This window comes from Jaculus jaculus, chromosome 2 (genome assembly GCF_020740685.1).
Source record: "Jaculus jaculus isolate mJacJac1 chromosome 2, mJacJac1.mat.Y.cur, whole genome shotgun sequence".
NCBI classification, from domain to species: Eukaryota; Metazoa; Chordata; class Mammalia; order Rodentia; family Dipodidae; genus Jaculus; species Jaculus jaculus.
This window is the reverse complement of record NC_059103.1, coordinates 52,957,377-52,976,841: the sequence shown is the minus strand read 5'-3', so window position 1 is coordinate 52,976,841 and position 19,465 is coordinate 52,957,377. Positions and strand designations below refer to the sequence as shown.

General features: G+C 39.0%; 1 protein-coding gene across 8 annotated transcripts in view; it reads right to left on the bottom strand.

The window, feature by feature from the left end:
- Positions 1–19,465, bottom strand: part of Cdc14b (cell division cycle 14B) — a 115,807-nt gene that overhangs the window by 21,877 nt on the left and 74,465 nt on the right. For all 8 annotated transcript variants that reach the window (XM_045142942.1, XM_004656847.2, XM_004656848.2 and 5 more), the window contains exons 7-9: positions 18,853–18,915; positions 990–1,077; positions 103–333 (exon numbers count right to left, since the gene is read on the bottom strand). In XM_045142942.1, the coding sequence (XP_044998877.1) occupies positions 103–333; positions 990–1,077; positions 18,853–18,915 (382 nt within the window). The remainder of the gene's footprint in view (positions 1–102; positions 334–989; positions 1,078–18,852; positions 18,916–19,465) is intronic.

Genomic DNA, 19,465 nt, shown 5'->3' with positions numbered 1-19,465 from the left:
GTGTGTTCATACAATGTATAGCGGTTCATTTATTTGTTCCTGGATATGGCATGCTTTTACACATATGCTGACACCGCTCTTTAATGAACCATACAAACATACCTTTGCAATGGACTGCAATGGCACCCTCAGTGTTTTCACAAATCTCCAGAAATTCTTTGACAATTGTCTCAGCAGGGGTACTACCATCCGCAAAGAAAAGATCATGGTGAGCAAAGCCAGCCTCCGTAAAGCGCTTCGCATCATACATCCTTTTATTCAGACGAATAACGGTGGTCACATTGTGACTCTTAAAGTATGGAATATAGGTCTCAGGAGAATGTTGGTAGTAACCTACATAAAGAAATGGACCAGATCTTGTAAAACGCAGGTTAGCAGTATAAAATAATTTCACTGTAACTGGGTAGAAATGGCATTATGGCCTGGAGGTTGAATATCCATTTGATTATAACTATAAAAACAAATTTTAAAGTTCAAATCCAGGCAAAATAATGTATGCAAATGAGCAAGCATTTTTACATTATAAAGACTTAGTCAAACCTAGCTTAACTTTTTGGTCTCTTTCTAACCTGGGTTAGCGGATCCCTCCTTTGATGATGTGGGGTCCCCAATAGCTGTTTCTTTCTATTTGCAGATGCCCAGTCAGCAAAGTGTACTGCAGCCCAGAACTGCCATACTCGAGGGACTCCCCTGCCTCACTCAGCCTCCCAAGTCACTGCAACTACAAGCACGTACCGCTGTACCCAGGTCATTGGTTTCTTTCAAAAGCCAATGCAAAATGGTTATTACTCTTCTTTTTTCCCCCAAGGAAGGGCCTCACTCTAGCCCAGGCTGACCTGGCACTCACTCTGTACTCCCAGGCTAGCCTCCAACTCACTATGAAACTTCTACATGTGTCTCTCATGTGCTGGGAAAGGCATGAAACACCATGTCAGGCATGGCTACTACATTTAACAATGAAATTGAACTGGGCCATCAGGGTTGCATACCACTTTCCAGTCTGGATCTTGAATGAGGTCCACAGAAGGCAAGAAATCGGTCTGGTATTATCCAGTTGAAATCTCCATTTTCTGCTTTCTATAAAGGGAGATCAGAACAATTCATGTTTGGACTGAATCTCCTCTTCACTTCCTTTCTCAATACTAGTTTCTCAAAGACTTTGAATCCATTTACTTTAGCATGCAAGCTATTTATACATGACCACAAGTCAGAGATGGAAGATTTGCCCTGCACCTTCCCAGGGAAGATTTAATTTCTGGTGTCTTTCACTTCTTTTCAGTAGTGTTTCTTGATAGGGTGGTCAAACCTTCAAAGCACATTGAACACGTGGTTACTATGGTTATTTTATCTGAACAACTTCTCATTATAGGAAATTAATTTCTTTTAAAATTTTATTTCTATTTATTTATTTGACAGAGAGAAAGGGAGAAAGAGAGAGAACAGGTGCACCAGGGCCTCTAGCTACTGAAGATGAACTCCAGATGCATGTGCCAACCTTATGCATTTAAGCTAATGTGGGTCCTGGGCAATCGAGCCTAGGTCCTTTGGCTTTGCAGGCAAATGCCTTATCTGCTACGCCATCCCTCCATCCTGGAGATGGCTTAGCAGTTAAAGTGCTTGCCTGCAAAGCCAAAGGAACCAAGTTCAATTTCTCAGGACCCACGTAAGCCAGATGCACAAGGTGGCACATGCATCTTGAGTTCATTTGCAGTGGGTGGATGCCCTAGTGCACCCATTCTCTCTCTCCCCCCACCTCTCTTAAAAAGGAAAAAAAAAAATTGCATGTGTGTTTTTTTTTAGAAATGAAATCAACCTTGGGATCTGGAAGAACTCCTGTATTTCTGAAGAGACAAAGTGATTTCCAGTATGAAACAATTCTGACTCTTTGAATAAAAAGAGAAAAATAAGCAGGTGTGGTAGTGGCCTTTAATGCCAGCACTTTGAAGGCAGAGGTAGTGAGTCTGAGGCACGCCAGGAACTACAGAGTAAGTTCCAGATCAGTCTGGTCTACAGTCACACATGGGGGGGGGGGAGGGAGAGAAACATTCAGGTAGAAGTATAGCTTTCCATTGTTTCTCTGTATAATAATAGGGTCAATTAAAAAAGAAACAAAACAAAGCACTTCAGTTAACATGGCAGCATAGGAACCACATCAAAGCAGCCTAGGGGAGAAAAAGCCAAAAACAACAACAAAAACAAAAAACAGCAAAATATACTCTTCTACTAAAAAGTGAGGTGTATAAGAAATTATCAACTATAGCAGAGAAGTAGGAGAGACCCAGAGCATCTAGAGTCCACAGAAGCAGGCAGAAGCAGCAGCAGTGGAACCAGGTTGGCGCAGCCCTAGCCACAAGGCTTGGCCAGAGGCACAGGAAAAACCAGGTGAGGGGATTCTCACTCACCTCAGCCTCAGTGCAAACTCAAGAAATGTGAAGGGAGGATGGCAGGGACCAACAGAGGAGCTGCTTTTTAGGTAGAGGAAATCAAAGAAATGAAAGAAGAAACAGGAAACCAATGGATGAATGAAATAAGAAGGTCAATATAAGACATTAATAAGGAAATAGAAATAATAAAGAAAACCCAGTCAGAATTACTAGAAATGAAGAACACAGTCAATGAAATAAAAAACTCTGTAGAAAATCTCACCAGTAGAATGGATGAAAGAGAGGACAGAATATCTAAAGTAGAAAACCAGGAGGCAGATTTAATACAAACTAAAGACAAACTAATAGGAAAGTATGAATGGGAATTTGAAGACATTCAGTACACTATAAAAAGATCAAACATCAAAACTCAGGGTATAGTAGGAGGAGGAGAATGTCACTCCAAAGGCATGGTAGGAGTTTTCAACAAAATCATAGAGGAAAACTTCCCCCAAATTTAGAAAGAGATGCCAATGCAGATACAGGAATCCTTTAGACCACCAAAAAGATAAGACTTGGAAAGAAGCTCAACTCGCCATATTATAATTAAATTACCAAACATACAAGCCAAAGAAAATATATTGAAAACAGTTAGAAAAATCAAGTCACATACAAAGGCAAGCCCATCAGGATCACAGCAGATTACTCAACATGAACTTTAAAAGCCAGAAGGTCTTAGAATGATGTATTCTAAATTCTGAAGGATGACAATTGTCAACCAAGGTTACTTTATCCTGCAAAGCTATCCACTCAAACAGATGGAGAAATAAGGCCATTCCACAACAAAAGCAGGCTAAAGAAATATTTGAAGACAAAACCAGCTCTACAGCAAATAATTGAAAGGATCCTCCATGCTGAAGAGAAAGAAAAGCATACATATAAGGAACTTGGGAAAAACAAACCATACTCAAATACTAGTTAATACAGAGAACAAAGGTAAAACCAGAAGAACCACAAAACAAACAAAACAAAACAGCAAAAATAAATGCACACCTTTCAATAATATCTCTTAATGGCCTCGATGCCCCAACCAAAAGACATAGGTTTGCAGACTGAGTTAAAAAGCAGGATCCTGCCACCCTGAGATTACATAGTGAATTCCAGGTCACCCTAAGCTACAGAGAGACCCTGTTTCAACAAAACAAAACAAAAAGCAGGATCCTTCAATTTGTTGACTCCAAGAAACTCAACTGTCTACAAAGGACGGATACTATCTTAGGGTGAAAGGTTGGAAAATGTTGTTTCAAGCAAATGGGCCTAGAAAACAAGCAGGAGTTGCTATCCTAATATCTGACAAAGTAGACTTCAATCCAACATTAGTTAGGAAAGATAAGGAAGATCACTTAATATTGACTAAAGGCACACTCAAAGCCAGACGTGGTGGCTCACGCCTTTAATCCCAACATTTGGGAGGCAGAGGTAGGAGGATCGCCATGAGTTTGAGGCCAGCCTAAGACTCCATAGTGAATTCCAGGTCAGCAGAGACCAGAGTGAGACCCCACCTTGAAAAACAAAAACAAAGGCACACTCTAGCAGGAGAACATTATAATCCTAAACATTTATGAACCAAACATGGGGGATGCAACTTCATCAAACAAGCACTATTAGAACTAAGGTCAGAGATAACACCAAACACAATTGTAGTGGATGACTTCAACACCCACTCTCATCAATTGACAGGTCATCCCAGCAAAAAATAGAGAGGCATCTGGATTAAATGAGGTCATAGAACAAATGGACTTAACAGATATATACAGGACATTCCATCCAAATGCTGCATAGTACACATTCTTTTCAGTAGCACATGGAACATGTTCTACAATAGACCATATATTAGGACACAAAGCCAATGTTCACAAATACAGGAAAACTGAAATAATTCCTTACATTCTATCTGATTACAATGGGATGAAACTACAAATCAACAGCAAGAAAAGCTACAGAGCATACACAAAAAAAGACACTACTAAATAATGAATGGGTCAATGAAGAAATCAAGAAGGAAATCAAAAAATTCATAGAGTCAAATGATAATAAGAACACAACATACCAAAACCTTTGACATAATAAAGGTAGTCCTAAGAGGGACATTTATAGCTTTAAGTGCCTATATTAAGATATTAGAAGGATCACAAATAAACAACTTAATGCTTTATCTTAATGCCTTGGAAAAAGAAGAACAAGGCAAACTGAAAATCAGTAGATAGGAAGAAATAATAAAGATTAGGACAAAAATTAATGAAATAGAAATGGAAAAAAAAAACAAAGAATTAATGAAACAAAGAGTTGTTTCTTTGAAACGATAAACAAGATTGATGAACCCTTAGCAAATCTGACCAAAAGAAAGAGAGAAGAGATACAAATTAATAAAATTAGAGATAAAAAGGCAACATCACAACAGATACCAGAGAAATTTAAAATATCATAGGGACTATACTATAAGAACATATACTCCAATAAATTTGAAAAATACAAAAGAAATGGATGATTGCCTTGTTTATATGAGCTAACCTAAATTAAATCAAGATGAGATTAACCACTTAAAATGTCCTATAACAAGTATGGAGATCCAAGCAGTTATCAAAAATCTCCCAACAAGATAATGAAGATGTGGCACATTTATACAATGGAGTTCCACTCAGCAGTAAAGAAAAATGAAGTTATGAAATTTGCAGAAAAATGGATGGACCGGGAAAGTATTATACTAAGTCAGGTAACCCAGGCCCAGAAAGCCAAGCACCACATATTCTCTCTCATATGTGGATCCTAGCTACAGATGACTGGGCTTCTGCGTGAGAATGAAAATACTTAGTAGCAGAGGCCAGTAAGGTAAAAAGGAGACATAAAGAGTACAGAAAGGAAGAGAGGAGGATACTTAATAGGTTGATATTGTACATATGTAATTACAATGATTGTAATGGGGAGGTAATATGATGGAGAATGGAATTTCAAATGGGAAAGTGTGGGGGTGGGGAGGGAGGGAATTACCATGGGATATATTTTATAATCATGGAAAATGTTAATAAAAATTAAAATAATAATAATAATAAAATAAAATGAACAAAGAAAAAAAAAATCTCCCAACTAAAAAAGTCCAGGCCCAGGTGGGTTCCCTGGTGAATTTTACCAGACCTTCAGGGAAGAACTAAAACCAATGCTTCTTAAACTTTTCCAAAATATAGAAAAAGAAGGAATCCTACCAAACTCCTTCTATGAAGTCACCCTGATACCAAAACCAGGCAAACACAGAACAAAAAATGAAAAATTATAGGCCAATCTCCCTCATGAACATAGGTGCAAAAATTCTCAACAAAATATTGGCAAACAGAATACAAGAATATATCAGAAAGATCATTTACCCCAACCAAGTAGGCTTTATCCCAGAGATGCAGGGATGGTTCAACACACACAAATCGATAAATATAATACATTATATAAATGGACTGAAGGACAAAAATCACATGACCATCTCATTAGATACAGAAAAAGCATTTGACAAAATCCAACATCCCTTCATGATAAAAGTCCTACAGAGATTAGGAACAGAAGGATAATATCTCAATTTAATAAAGGCTATTTATGACAAGCCTACAGCCTGCATATTATGAAATGGAGAACTGGAAGCTTTTCCACTAAAATCAGGAACAAGAAAAGGGTGTCCACTGTCTCCACTTTTTTTTTTTTTTGTTTTGTTTTTTGTTTTTTGTTTTTTGAGGTAGGGTCTCACTCTGGCTCAGGCTGACCTGGAATTCACTATGTAGTCTCAGGGTGGCCTCGAACTCTCGGAGATCCTCCTACCTCTGCCTCCCGAGTGCTGGGATTAAAGGTGTGCGCCACCATGCCCGGCTCACTGTCTCCACTTTTATTTAATATAGTACTGGAAGTCTTAGTCACAGCAATAAGGCAAGAGACACACACAAAAGGGATACAAATTGGAAAGGAAGAGATCAAGTTATCATTATTGCAGATGACATGATTCTGTACATAAAGGACCCTAAAGACTCTACCAGCAAATTGTTAGAGGTGATAAACACCTATAGCCATGTAGCAGGATATAGAATAAACACTCAGAAATCAGTAGCCTTCCTATATGCTAACAATGAACACACAGAGGATGAAATCAGAGAATCACCACCATTCACAATTGCATCAAAAAAAAAAAAAAAAAAGTAATAGCCAGGTGTGGTGGCACAAGCCTTTAATCCCAGCACGGGGGGGGGGGGGGTACAGGTAGGAGGATCACTGTAAGTTCAAGGCCACCCTGATACTCCATAGTGAATTCCATGTCAGCCTGGACCAGGGTGAGACCCTACCTTAAAAACCAATATAAAAAAAAAATAATAATAATAATAAAGTACCTTGGCATAAACCTAACCAAGGAAGTGAAGGATCTCTACAATGAAAACTTTAAAACACTCAAGCAAGAAACTGCAGAAGACACTAGGAAATGGAAAAACATTCCTTGTTCTTGGATCGGAAGAATAAATATTGTGAAAATGGCAATCTTACCAAAAGCAATCTACACATTTAATGCAACCCCCATAAAAATTTCAATGACATTATTGACAGAAATAACCCAGAAGTTCATTGGGAAGTACAAAAAAAAAATCTCGCATATCTAAAATATATACATTATAACACAAGAAACACTAAAAAGCAAGACGATATAAATCCACCTAAAAGTATTAATGCATCAGAAATGTCCTCCAATGAGAAAGAGTTAGAGGAAATGCCTGAGAAAGAGCTCAAAAGAATAATTATAAATATGTTCAAAGAGGTCAAAGAACACATGAAAACAATCAAAGAAGAAATCAAAGAGGAAATCAAAGAGGAAATCAAAGGAATCAAAGAAGAGGCAGGACACCAATTTAATGAAATAAAGAAGGCAATACAAGACATAAATAGGGAAATAGAAATAATAAAGAAAAACCAGTCAGAATTACTAGCAATGAAGAACACAGTTAATGAAATAAAAAACTCTGTAGAAAATCTCACCAGTAGGATGGATGAGGGAGAGGACAGAATATCTAAGCTAGAAGACCAGGTGGCAGACCTAATGCAGTCCAACAAAGACAAACTTATAGAAAAGTATGAGTGGGAATTTCAAGATATTCGGGACACTATGAAAAGATCCAATATAAGAATTCAGGGCATAGTAGAAGGAGAAGAACTCCACTCCAGAGGCATAGTAGGCGTCTTCAACAAAATCATAGAGGAAAATTTCCCCCAAATTGGGAAAGAGGTGCCAATACAGATACAGGAAGCCTTTAGAACCCCAGCCAGACAAAACCCAGAAAGAACCTCTCCTCGCCATATTAAAATCAAACTTCCAAACACACACACCAAAGAAAAAATATTTAAAGCAGTTGGAGAGAAAAAACAAGTTACCTACAAAAGCAAGCCCATCAGGATTACAGCAGATCATTCAACACAAACTTTTAAAGCCAGAAAGGCTTGGAGTGATATATTCCAAGTTCTGAAAGATAACAACTGTCAACCAAGGATACTTTATCCTGCAAAGTTATCCATTCAAACAGATGGAGAAATAAAGACATTCCATGACAAAAGCAGGTTAAAGGAGTATTTGAAGACAAAACCAGCTCTACAGAAAATACTTGATAGAATCCTCCATGCTGAACAAAAGGAAAAGCACACATATAAGGAACCTAGAAAAAACAAGCTATACTCAAATACCAGTTAACAGAAGAGAGCACAGGTAGAACCAGTAACACACACACACACACACACAAAAATGGCAAACATAAATACACACCTTTCAATAATATCTCTTAATATCAACGGCCTCAATGCCCCAACGAAAAGACATAGATTTGCAGACTGGGTTAAAAAGCAGGATCCTACAATTTGTTGTCTCCAAGAAACTCACCTTTCTACAAAGGATAGACATTATCTTAGCGTGAAAGGTTGGAAGACGGTGTTTCAAGCAAATGGGTCTAGAAAACAAGCAGGGGTTGCTATCCTAATATCAGACAGGGTAGACTTTAGTCCGACGTCAGTCAAGAAAGATAAGGAAGGTCACTTTATATTGATTAAGGGCACACTCCAACAGGAGGACATTACAATCCTAAACATATATGCACCTAACATGGGGGCTCCCAAATTCGTCAAACAAACACTATTAGAACTAAGGTCACAGATAACACCAAACACGGTGGTGGTGGGTGACTTTAACACCCCACTCTCATCAATTGACAGGTCATCCAGGGAAAGAATAAACAGAGAGGCATCTGGACTAAATGAGGTCATAGAAGGAATGGACCTAACAGATATATAAAGGACATTTCATCCAAATGCTGCAGAATATACATTCTTTTCAGCAGCACATGGAACATTCTCTAAAATAGACCACATATTAGGACACAAAGCAAATCTTAACAAATTCAGGAAAATTGAAATAATTCCTTGCATTCTATCTGACCACAATGGAATTAAACTACAAATCAGTAGCAAGAAAGGCTATAGAGCATACACAAAATCATGGAAGCTAAACAATACACTACTAAATGATGAGTGGGTCAATGAAGAAATCAAAAAGGAAATCAAAAAATTTATAGAGTCAAATGATAATGAGAACACAACATACCAAAATCTCTGGGAAACAATGAAGGCAGTTGTAAGAGGTAAATTTATAGCCTTAAGTGCCTATATTAAGAAATTAGAAAGGTCGCAAGTAAACGACCTAATGCTTCGCCTTAAAGCCTTGGAAAAAGAAGAACAAGGCAAACCAAAAATCAGTAGACGGGAAGAAATAATAAAGATTAGGGCAGAAATTAATGAAATAGAAACAAAAAGAACAATCCAAAGAATTAATGAAACAAAGAGTTGGTTCTTTGAAAGGATAAACAAGATGGATAAACCCTTAGCAAATCTGACCAAAAGAAAGAGAGAAGAGACACAAATTAATAAAATCAGAGATGAACAAGGTAACATCACAACAGATTCCAGAGAAATTCAAAAAATCATAGGGACATACTATAAAAGCATATACTCCACAAAGTATGAAAATCTGAAAGAAATGGATGATTTCCTTGATCTATATGACCTACCTAAATTAAATCAAAATGAGATTAATCACTTAAATAGACCTATAACAAACATGGAGATCTGAACAGTTATCAATAATCTCCCAACTAAAAAAAAGCCCAGGCCCGGATGGATTCACTGCTGAATTTTACCAGACTTTTAAGGAAGAGCTAACACCATTGCTTCTTAAGCTTTTCCAGGAAATAGATAAAGGAGGAATTCTACCAAACTCCTTCTATGAGGCCAGCATCACCCTGATACCAAAACCAGGCAAAGATAGAACAAAAAAAGAAAATTACAGACCAATCTCCCTCATGAACATAGATGCAAAAATTCTCAACAAAATATTGGCAAACAGAATACAAGAGTATATCAAAAAGATCATTCACCCTGACCAAGTAGGCTTTATCCCAGAGATGCAGGGATGGTTCAACATACGCAAATCTATAAATGTAATACATTACATAAACGGGTTGAAGGACAAAAATCACATGATCATCTCATTAGACGCAGAGAAAGCATTTGACAAAATCCAACATCCCTTCATGATAAAAGTCCAACAGAGACTGGGAATAGAAGGAACATATCTCAATATAATAAAGGCTATTTATGACAAGCCTACAGCCAACATATTACTAAATGGGGAAAAACTGGAAGCTTTTCCACTAAAATCAGGAACAAGACAAGGGTGTCACTGTCCCCACTTCTATTTAATATAGTTTTGGAAGTCTTAGCCATAGCAATAAGGCAAGAGACACACATAAAAGGGATACAAATTGGAAAGGAAGAAATCAAGTTATCATTATTTGCAGATGACATGATTCTATACATAAAGGACCCTAAAGACTCTACTAGCAAGCTGTTAGAGCTGATCAAAACCTACAGCAATGTAGCAGGATACAAAATAAATACACAGAAATCAGTAGCCTTCGTATATGCTAACAACAAACACACAGAGGATGAAATCAGAGAATCACTCCCATTCACAATTGCATCAAAAAAAATAAAATACCTTGGAATAAACCTAACCAAGGAAGTAAAGAATCTATACAATGAGAACTTTAAAACACTCAAGCGAGAAATTGCAGAAGACACTAGAAAGTGGAGAAACATCCCTTGTTCCTGGATTGGAAGAATCAATATCGTGAAAATGGTAATCTTACCTAAAGCAATCTACACATTTAATGCAATCCCTATCAAAATTCCAATGGCTTTCTTCATGGAAATAGAAAAAACAATCCAAAAATTCATTTGAAATCACAAAAAACCTCGAATATCTAAAATAATTCTGAGCAACAAAAAAGAGGCTGGTGGTATCACCATACCTGATTTTAACCTATACTACAGAGCCATAGTAACAAAAACAGCATGGTACTGGCACAAAAGCAGACATGTAGATCAGTGGAACAGAATAGAGGTCCCAGATGTAAGCCCAAGTAGCTATAGCCACCTGATATTCGATAAAAATGCCAAAAAATACTCATTGGAGAAGAGACAGCCTCTTCAGCAAATGGTGTTTTGAAAACTGGATATATATCTGCAGAAGGATGAAAATAGATTCTTCTCTCTCGCCATGCACAAGAATTAAGTCCAAATGGATTAAAGACCTTAACATCAGACTGGAAACTTTGAAACTGCTAGAGGAAAAAGTAGGGGAAACCCTTCAACTTATTGGTCTTGACAAAGACTTTCTGAATACAACCCCAATTGCTCAGGCAATAAAACCATAGATTAACCACTGGGACCTAATGAAATTACAAAGATTTTGCACCGCAAAGGACACAGTGAAAAAAGCAAAGAGGCAACCTACAGAATGTGAAAAAATCTTCGCCAGCTATATATCTGATAGAGGATTAATATCTAGAATATACAAAGAACTCAAAAAGTTAAATAATAAGGAATCAAACAAGCCAATCAAAAAATGGGCTATGGAGCTAAATAGAGAGTTCTCAAAGGAAGAAATATGAATGGCATATAAGCATCTAAAAAAATGTTCTACGTCACCAGTCATCAGGGAAATGCAGATTAAAACTACATTGAGATTCCATCTCACTCCTGTCAGATTGGCCACCATCATGAAAACTAATGATCATAAATGTTGGCGGGGATGTGGAAAAAAAGGAACCCTTCTGCACTGCTGGTGGGAATGCAATCTGGTCCAGCCATTGTGGAAAACAGTGTGGAGGTTCCTAAAACAGCTAGAGATTGATCTACCATATTACTCAGCTAGAGCACTCCTAGGCATATATCCAAAGGACTCATCTCATTTCCTTAGAAGTACATGCTCAACCATGTTTATTGCTGCTCAATTTATAATAGCTGGGAAATGGAACCAGCCTAGATGTCCCTCAACAGATGAGTGGATAATGAAGATGTGGCACATTTATACAATGGAGTTCTACTCAGCGGTAATGAAAAATGAAGTTATGAAATTTGCAGAAAAATGGATGGACCTGGAAAGTATTATACTAAGTCAGGTAACCCAGGCCCAGAAAGCCAAGTGCCACATGTTCTCTCTCATATGTGGATCCTAGCTACAGATGACTGGGCTTCTGTGTGAGAATGAAAATACTTAGTAGCAGAGGCCAGTAAGTTAAAAAGGAGACATAAAGGGTAGAGAAAGGAAGGGAGGAGGATACTTAATAGGTTGATATTGTATATATGTAATTACAATGATTGTAATGGGGAGGTAATATGATGGAGAATGGAATTTCAACTGGGAAAGTGTGGGGGTGGGGAGGGAGGGAATTACCATGGGATATATTTTATAAGCATGGAAAATGTTAATAAAAATTTAAAAAAAAAAAATTAAAAAAAAAATGCCAAAAATATTCATTGGAGAAAAGACAGCTTCTTCAGCAAATGATGCTGAGAAAACTGGATATGTATCTGTAGAAGGATGAAAATAGATCCTTATCTCTCTCCATGTACAAGAAATAAGTCCAAATGGATCAAAGACCTTAATAACAGACCTGAAACACTGAAATTGCTAGAGAAAAACATAGGGGAAACCCTTCAACATATTGGTATTGGCAAAGACTTTCTGAATATAACCCCAATTGCTCAGGCAATAAAGCCACTGATTAAATGCTGGGACCTCATGAAACTGCAAGGCGAAGGACACTGTGTATACAGCAAAGCAGTAACCTACAGAATGGGCAAAAATCTTTGTCATTCAGAATGGGGAAAAAATACATCTGACACAGAATTAATATCTAGGATATATAAGAACTCAAAAACTAAATAATAAGAAATCAAACAAGCTAATTAAAAATGGGCTATGTAACTAAATAGAGTTCTCAAAAGAAGAAATACGGATGGCATATAAACATCTAAAAAAATGTTCTATATCCCTAGTCATCAGAGAAATGCAGATTGAAACTACATGGAGATTTCATCTTATTCCTGTCAGACTGGCTACCATCATGAAAACAAATGACCATAAATGCTGGCGAGGATGTGGAAAAAGAGGAATCCTTCTACACTGCTGGTGGGAATGCAATCTGGTCCAGCCATTGTGGAAATCATTGTGGAGGTTCCTGAGACAGTTAAAAACAGACCTACCATATGACCCAGCTATAGCACTCCTAGGCATATATCCTAAGGACTCATCTCATTTCCTTAGAAGTGCGTGCTCAACCATGTTTATTGCTGCTGTATTCACAATAGCTAGGAAATGGAACCAGCCTAGATATACCTCAACTGATGAGTGGATAATGAAGATATGTCACATTTACACAATGGAATTCTACTCAGCAGTAAAGAAAAATGAAGTTATGAACTTTTCAGGAAAATGGATGGCTCCGGAAAGGATTATAATAAGTGAGATAACCCAGGTCCAGAAAGCCAAATGTCCCATGTTCTCTCTCATATGTGGATCCTACCTACAGATGACTGGACTTCTGTGTGAGTAGGAAGAAAACTCAGTAACAGAGGCCTGTAAGCTAGAAAGGGATATAAAGGGAATAGAATAGAAGGGAGGAGGGATGACTTAATAGCATGGTACTGTATATATATAAATAGAAGAACAGATTATTGGGGGTGAAAAGACCTAAGTGAGGATGGGGATGAAATTGAATAAAGATGGAGGGAGGGCCAATCAAAATTCAAGAGGATATAAATAAATCATGTGGAAACCTACGTTTTTGGACAATGGAACACTCTGGAGCCATAGATTGTTACTGGAATATTTTCAGTGCCAGGGAGGTCCCTGATGCCCCCAAAGCATTGACAAGGCCCTTGGTGTCCCACCAGGAATAGACAGTAAGACCCTATTGCTGAATTCTCCACATACTTGTGCTGTAAAGTCATTGAGAAATCCTGTTGCAACTGAGCTGAAAACCTCTTCTAGGTAGACCAGCTGACAGAAAGCTGGAAAAAGCCACACTGCATGAGGCTCAATGGGAGAGAGAGAAATCACCAGTGAAGATACTCAAAAGTGGACATTGCAAGCCTTAGATTTGGCCAGCCAGGCAAAATAAGCCAACTGGCATATCTGTTATGGGGGAACCAACTAACCCCTAATTTGACTGGAGGCCTGCTCCATGGGAGAGAATACATACCTGATACTGAAAACCTACAACAGGGGTAGTCATGAGCCCTAGTGCTGTAACGTCTGTTGCTATCTAGCTAAATGTATATACTATGCTCACCAAACTGCCCAGTAAGCACTTCTCTTAATGTTCATACCCATATATTAATGCTACTCTCACTTTTGGTTAGAGAAGCTTCTCTTTTGAGATGGTAGTGTCCTTGGGATGACTCAGAAGGCATCATGGTACAGAGAAGAAGTGACAGAGGAGTGCGCAGCACTGAAACATCTCTATCACACCTTTCAAGGCTCAGGGTCCATTGTGGAAAAGATGTTGGAAAGAATGTAAGAGCCAAAGGAAGGGTAAGACTCCTTACAATGTGTTCCTCCAGACACAAAATGGCCTGGATATCCATGACCTCACAATGCCTGGCACTACCTATATAAGACCATCATAACAGGAGGAAAAGATGATGACATCAAAATAAAAGAGAGCCTGATTGATAGGAGGAGGGGATATGATGGACAGTGAAGCTTCAAAGGAGAAAGTCAGGGAGGGAGGGAATTACCATGGGATATTGTTTATAATCATGGAAGTTGTCAATTATAAAAAATAAAAATAAATAAATTTAAAACACATTTTAATTAGAAAATTCAGGGGCTGGAGAGATGGCTTAGCGGTTAAGCGCTTGCCTGTGAAGCCTAAGGACCCCGGTTTGAGGCTCGGTTCCCCAGGTCCCACGTTAGCCAGATGCACAAGGGGGCGCACGCGTCTGGAGTTCGTTTACAGAGGCTGGAAGCCCTGGCGTGCCCATTCTCTCTCTCTCCCTCTATCTGTCTTTCTCTCTGTGTCTGTTGCTCTCAAATAAATAAAAATTAAAAAAAAAAAAAAGAAGCCGGGCGTGGTGGCGCATGCCTTTAATCCCAGCACTCGGAAGGCAGAGGTAGGAGGATTGCCATGAGTTCAAGGCCACCCTGAGATGACAGAGTTAATTCCAGGTCAGCCTGGACCAGAGTGAGACTCTACCTCGAAAAAAGAAAAAAAAAAAAAAAAGAAAATTCAGAAGAACAAGTATACTGAAATCACAATATTACCTTGTAAATACAAAAAGAACTATGAATATAATTGGTATCTAAAATGAGTGACTTCCTTGTAAGTCTATATGTGGCCATGTGGATGGTCAAATAACAACCTTGGAATTCCAGTCCTCACTTTCCACCTCGTTTGAGGCAGCTGGGTATACTAGGCTAGACAATGTCTCCCATTGCCCTAGGCATGTTTGGGGTTCCAGGTACATAAGCTACTTGCGCTCCAGCATTATATAGGCTCTGAGAATCAGAACTCAGGTGGTCAAGTTTGCTCAGTAAGCCTTTTTAACCACTGAGTCATCTCCTCAGCCCAGCCATCTCCCTAGCCTCTTACTTCTTTTGAATTGAGTTACCACAACAAAAATTGTAACGTAAATGCAGCGCAGATTTAATAGTGAGATGTACCACACAGTTTTAAGAATTTAAGATATACTTGATAGTAAACAATACAAATGGTACAAAAAATTGAGTGAAAAAGAAAAAAGCTAAATTACATGCATTTGTGTACCTAAAACTGAAACTGTGAAGTTCTTAAGCATCTATGAGGGGTTGGGCAGGACTGAAACCTACACTTAATCATTCAATATGGGGAAAAGGTAGACCCATGTTCCAGAATAAACAGTCTAGGCAAGAATAAGAACAAGCACTGGGGCTGAATAAGTAACCCAGTTGATAACTGTATCTTGCCTAGCAGGCACGGAGTCCTGAGTTTTATTCCTAAAGCCACATAAAACCAGGCATGATGGTGTAATGCCCTTAATTCAGAACTCAGGAGGTGGAGGCAATGGGTCCAGAAGTCCAAGGTCATCATCAACTACATAATGAGTTAGAGGCCAGCCTGGGCTATATAAGAGACCCTATCTCAAAATGAGAGAGAAGTAAGAAGGGTATGGAAAAAGAAAGGTAAGAAGGGAGTGGAAAAAGAGAGAGGGGGAGGAGGGAGGATGAAGAGGTGCTGCCGCCTATAGTTGGATATTGGCTATTGGCAACACCTGTATCTCAGACTTCATTCTCTTGCTGGCATTACAGGTGATGAGTTGCATCCTAAATTCAGAGAAGTTAATTATAGTAAACACATTTACTTAAAAAGAATAAATAATTCTAAGGCTCCCCTCCAAACAGAGAAGGAGTACGGTGCTGTGTTAAAGGCCTTCTGTAGGCAGGGCTACTTGTAACTCGGGTCTCTGTGCACTGTTATCTTCAGTAGATGTCAAGTAAGAGGCAGTTCTTCAGAAAGCAGGGCACGCCTCTGCATCCAGCATCTGCAGAGCACTAGCTCTTTACCATCAGGGCCTAAAGAACTACTGTTGATGAGTCTTCAGTGTAATGGTATTGATAAATTGGACTGTGATATACCAAAGGTACAAAGCAAATTGTGGCATTCACTAGGGTCAACTGCATCCTTATTTTGCTATAATCAAAATCCATTTCTTTTTAAAAATATTTTTAAATGTATTTATTTATTTGATAGAAAGAGGGAGAAAGAGAGAAAGAGAGAGAGAGAATGGGCACGCCAGGGCTCCAGCCACTTCAAATGAACTCCAGATGAATGCGCCCCCTTGTGCATCTGGATTACATGGGTCCATGGGAATAAACCTGGGTCCTCTGACTTTGCAGACAAATGCCTTAACTGCTAAGCCATCCCTCCAGCCCATCACAATCCATTGCTAAAGTACAGTATTTAATGACCTCTATCAGTGACTGACCATAGCTGACTTAACACCTTTCTGTGGTGTTTGTCTCTATAAAATTAAACAAGTAAAATAAAATAAAATATATTTTCTCTAGGTAAACACACACACACACAGCATTTGGCCTACAGTGATTGTTTTATGTGATGGCACATAAGCACTAGAGATAGCTGGTTTGGGGAGCAGGGCCGTACCCAAGAGTGTTTTCACCTTCAGGAAAATTGCACTGACACACAGAAGCAGAGACTAGCATCTTTCTTGAATGCCATCATGCTTTTTTTTTTTTTTTTTTTTTGCCTTAAGTTGCTTTGCAGAAGTCTATCATCTATCTATCTACAGTAAATGTAGAAGACACCTGCACTTTTGCATTTCTGGACGCCCCTCCACACCTCATCTTTTTGTCTGGGTGATCTGATGTGGCTAGACTCAGTACCCCAGCTCCTCAGATGGCCAGAGAATCCAGTCTGGCAAAAGTCTTGCGCTCCCTCATGTAGAACACAACCAGGTTCAAGGACAGACTCGTGATTTGTGGGAGGCACATCATCAGTGAGGATCTTCACAGCAGCTAAGGTTCTTATGATGAGTGTAGCTGTGGTGGCTGAGAGCTTCTGGAAGGCATCTATACCCCCACTGGAGAGGTCTGGTTTGCAGGCTGTGGTGGTATGAATTAGGTATCCCCCATAAACTCATGTGTTCTGAAGGCTTGGTTCCCAATCTGGAAGGTGGCGCCTTGTTGAAGAGGTGTGTTTTGGGGGATGGGCTTATGGGTGTTTAGCCAGTTTACCCTTGCCAGAACTTGGCTCACTTTTCTGCTGTTGTCTGCCACCCACTGTGGCAGAGGTGATGTCCAGCCTCTGTTCATGCTGTTTTTCCCTGGCATCATGGAGCTTGCCCTAAGAATATAAGCCAAAATAAACAACTTTCCTCCCATCAGCTACTTTTGGTCAGGTGCTTCATCCCATTAATGAGAACGTGACTACAACATGAACATGCTCACTTCTGCCCAACTCTGCAAGGGTTGGAGTATCAGAATGAGGTCCTCCTTAAAGGCCCATCCTCTCCTGGATTTAATGAACAGAATCCAGTAAAACAGTCCCTTCCCTTCTTCTAAGAAATTTGTGTTTATTTTGTACAATCTTAAACAGAAATGTCCTGACAATATAAACAAGTTCTAATAAAAGAAAGTCTACCTCAGAGTAATGAAACACACTATGACTTTCATCCTACTGAACCCCATGCTAAGCACATACCAACTACACCTCAGTCATGGCAGGAAAGCCATTGGAACTAAACATTATGAAGAACGCACAGGAGCATGCTGGTTCACTGTGGACCCATTCACCAAGTACAAAACTCACCAAAAATCAGGAACAGGGAGGGACACCTGGCAATGGAGGGAAAACAACGCTTTTCACTCTATCGTTGGAGTGGAAAGAGATTTCTCCTTAATAAGTAGAACAGATGAATGAAAGGGGGATTTGGTAAGAGTTGGTGTGGTGGTTTGATTCAGGTGTCCCCCATAAACTTAGCTGTTCTGAATGCTAGATTCCCAGCTGATGGAAATTTGGGAATTAAAGCCTCCTGGAGGCAGTGTATTCTTGGGGGCAGGCTTATGGGTATTATAGTCAGTTTCCCCTTGCCAGTGTTGGGTGCACTCTCTTGTTGCTATGGTCCACTTTATGTGGGCCAGGGGGTGATGTCCACCTTCTGCTCATGCCATCCTTTTCCCCGCCATTAAGGAGCTTCCCCTCAAGTTTGTAAGCCAAAATAAGCCTTTTTTTCCCAAACTGCTCTTAGTTGGGTGATTTCTGCCAGCAATGCAAACCTGACTGCAACAGTAGGTAAGCTCAGGAGATAAAGTGAACACTGTGTACATAAGTGTTTTCAACATGCACACATGCGCGCACATAGGAAACTGCAAGGTGATGCATGTATGAATGAGCTTAACCATGAGAGCCATTTCACAGTGTACATGGACACCACAACATTCTTTGTACACGTTCAGTACAGAAACTACTTGTCAGCTATTCCTCAGTGAAGCTGGGAAGGGCTGAGATGTGAACCTTGAACTTACTTCATAGTGTTCATATTCATCAAGGTTAAACGAGTTGAAATTCAAGAAGCCATACTGCATCGCCTAAAATCCAAAAGAAAACTTTTGAGAATCAAGATGCAAATACCAACCTATATCCTATCCATTTCTCTATCAATAAGTATCAGAATTGACCCAGAAAAATACATTTAGGTTGAGTAGTTTTCAAAAACAGTGAGGCTATACCTCTCAAATCCTTCCATTACTGGAAAAATACTAATAACAATATTTAATTAAATATAATTTTTTATTTATCAATCATTTTATCTATGCATAATACCTTGAAAGTAATCTAAGTAGCTTTTTGTAAGAACACTATCAAAATAATTTAGTTGAAGACTTCATGGTCTATTGAGACTAACAAGGAAAGAAACTATGGGCTGCTTTGTCGCAAACAAAGCCCACATAGTTCATGAACAGTCACCTGCAAATATTCTGATTTTTTGAGGGAGGGGGGGCAGGGAGAAAGAGAGAGAATAGGCATACCAGGACCTTCAGCCTATTGTGAATGAACTCCAGATGTATGTGCAGCCTTGTGCACATGTGCGATATTGCGTGCTTGTGTCACTATATCTGGCTACATGGGACCTGGAGA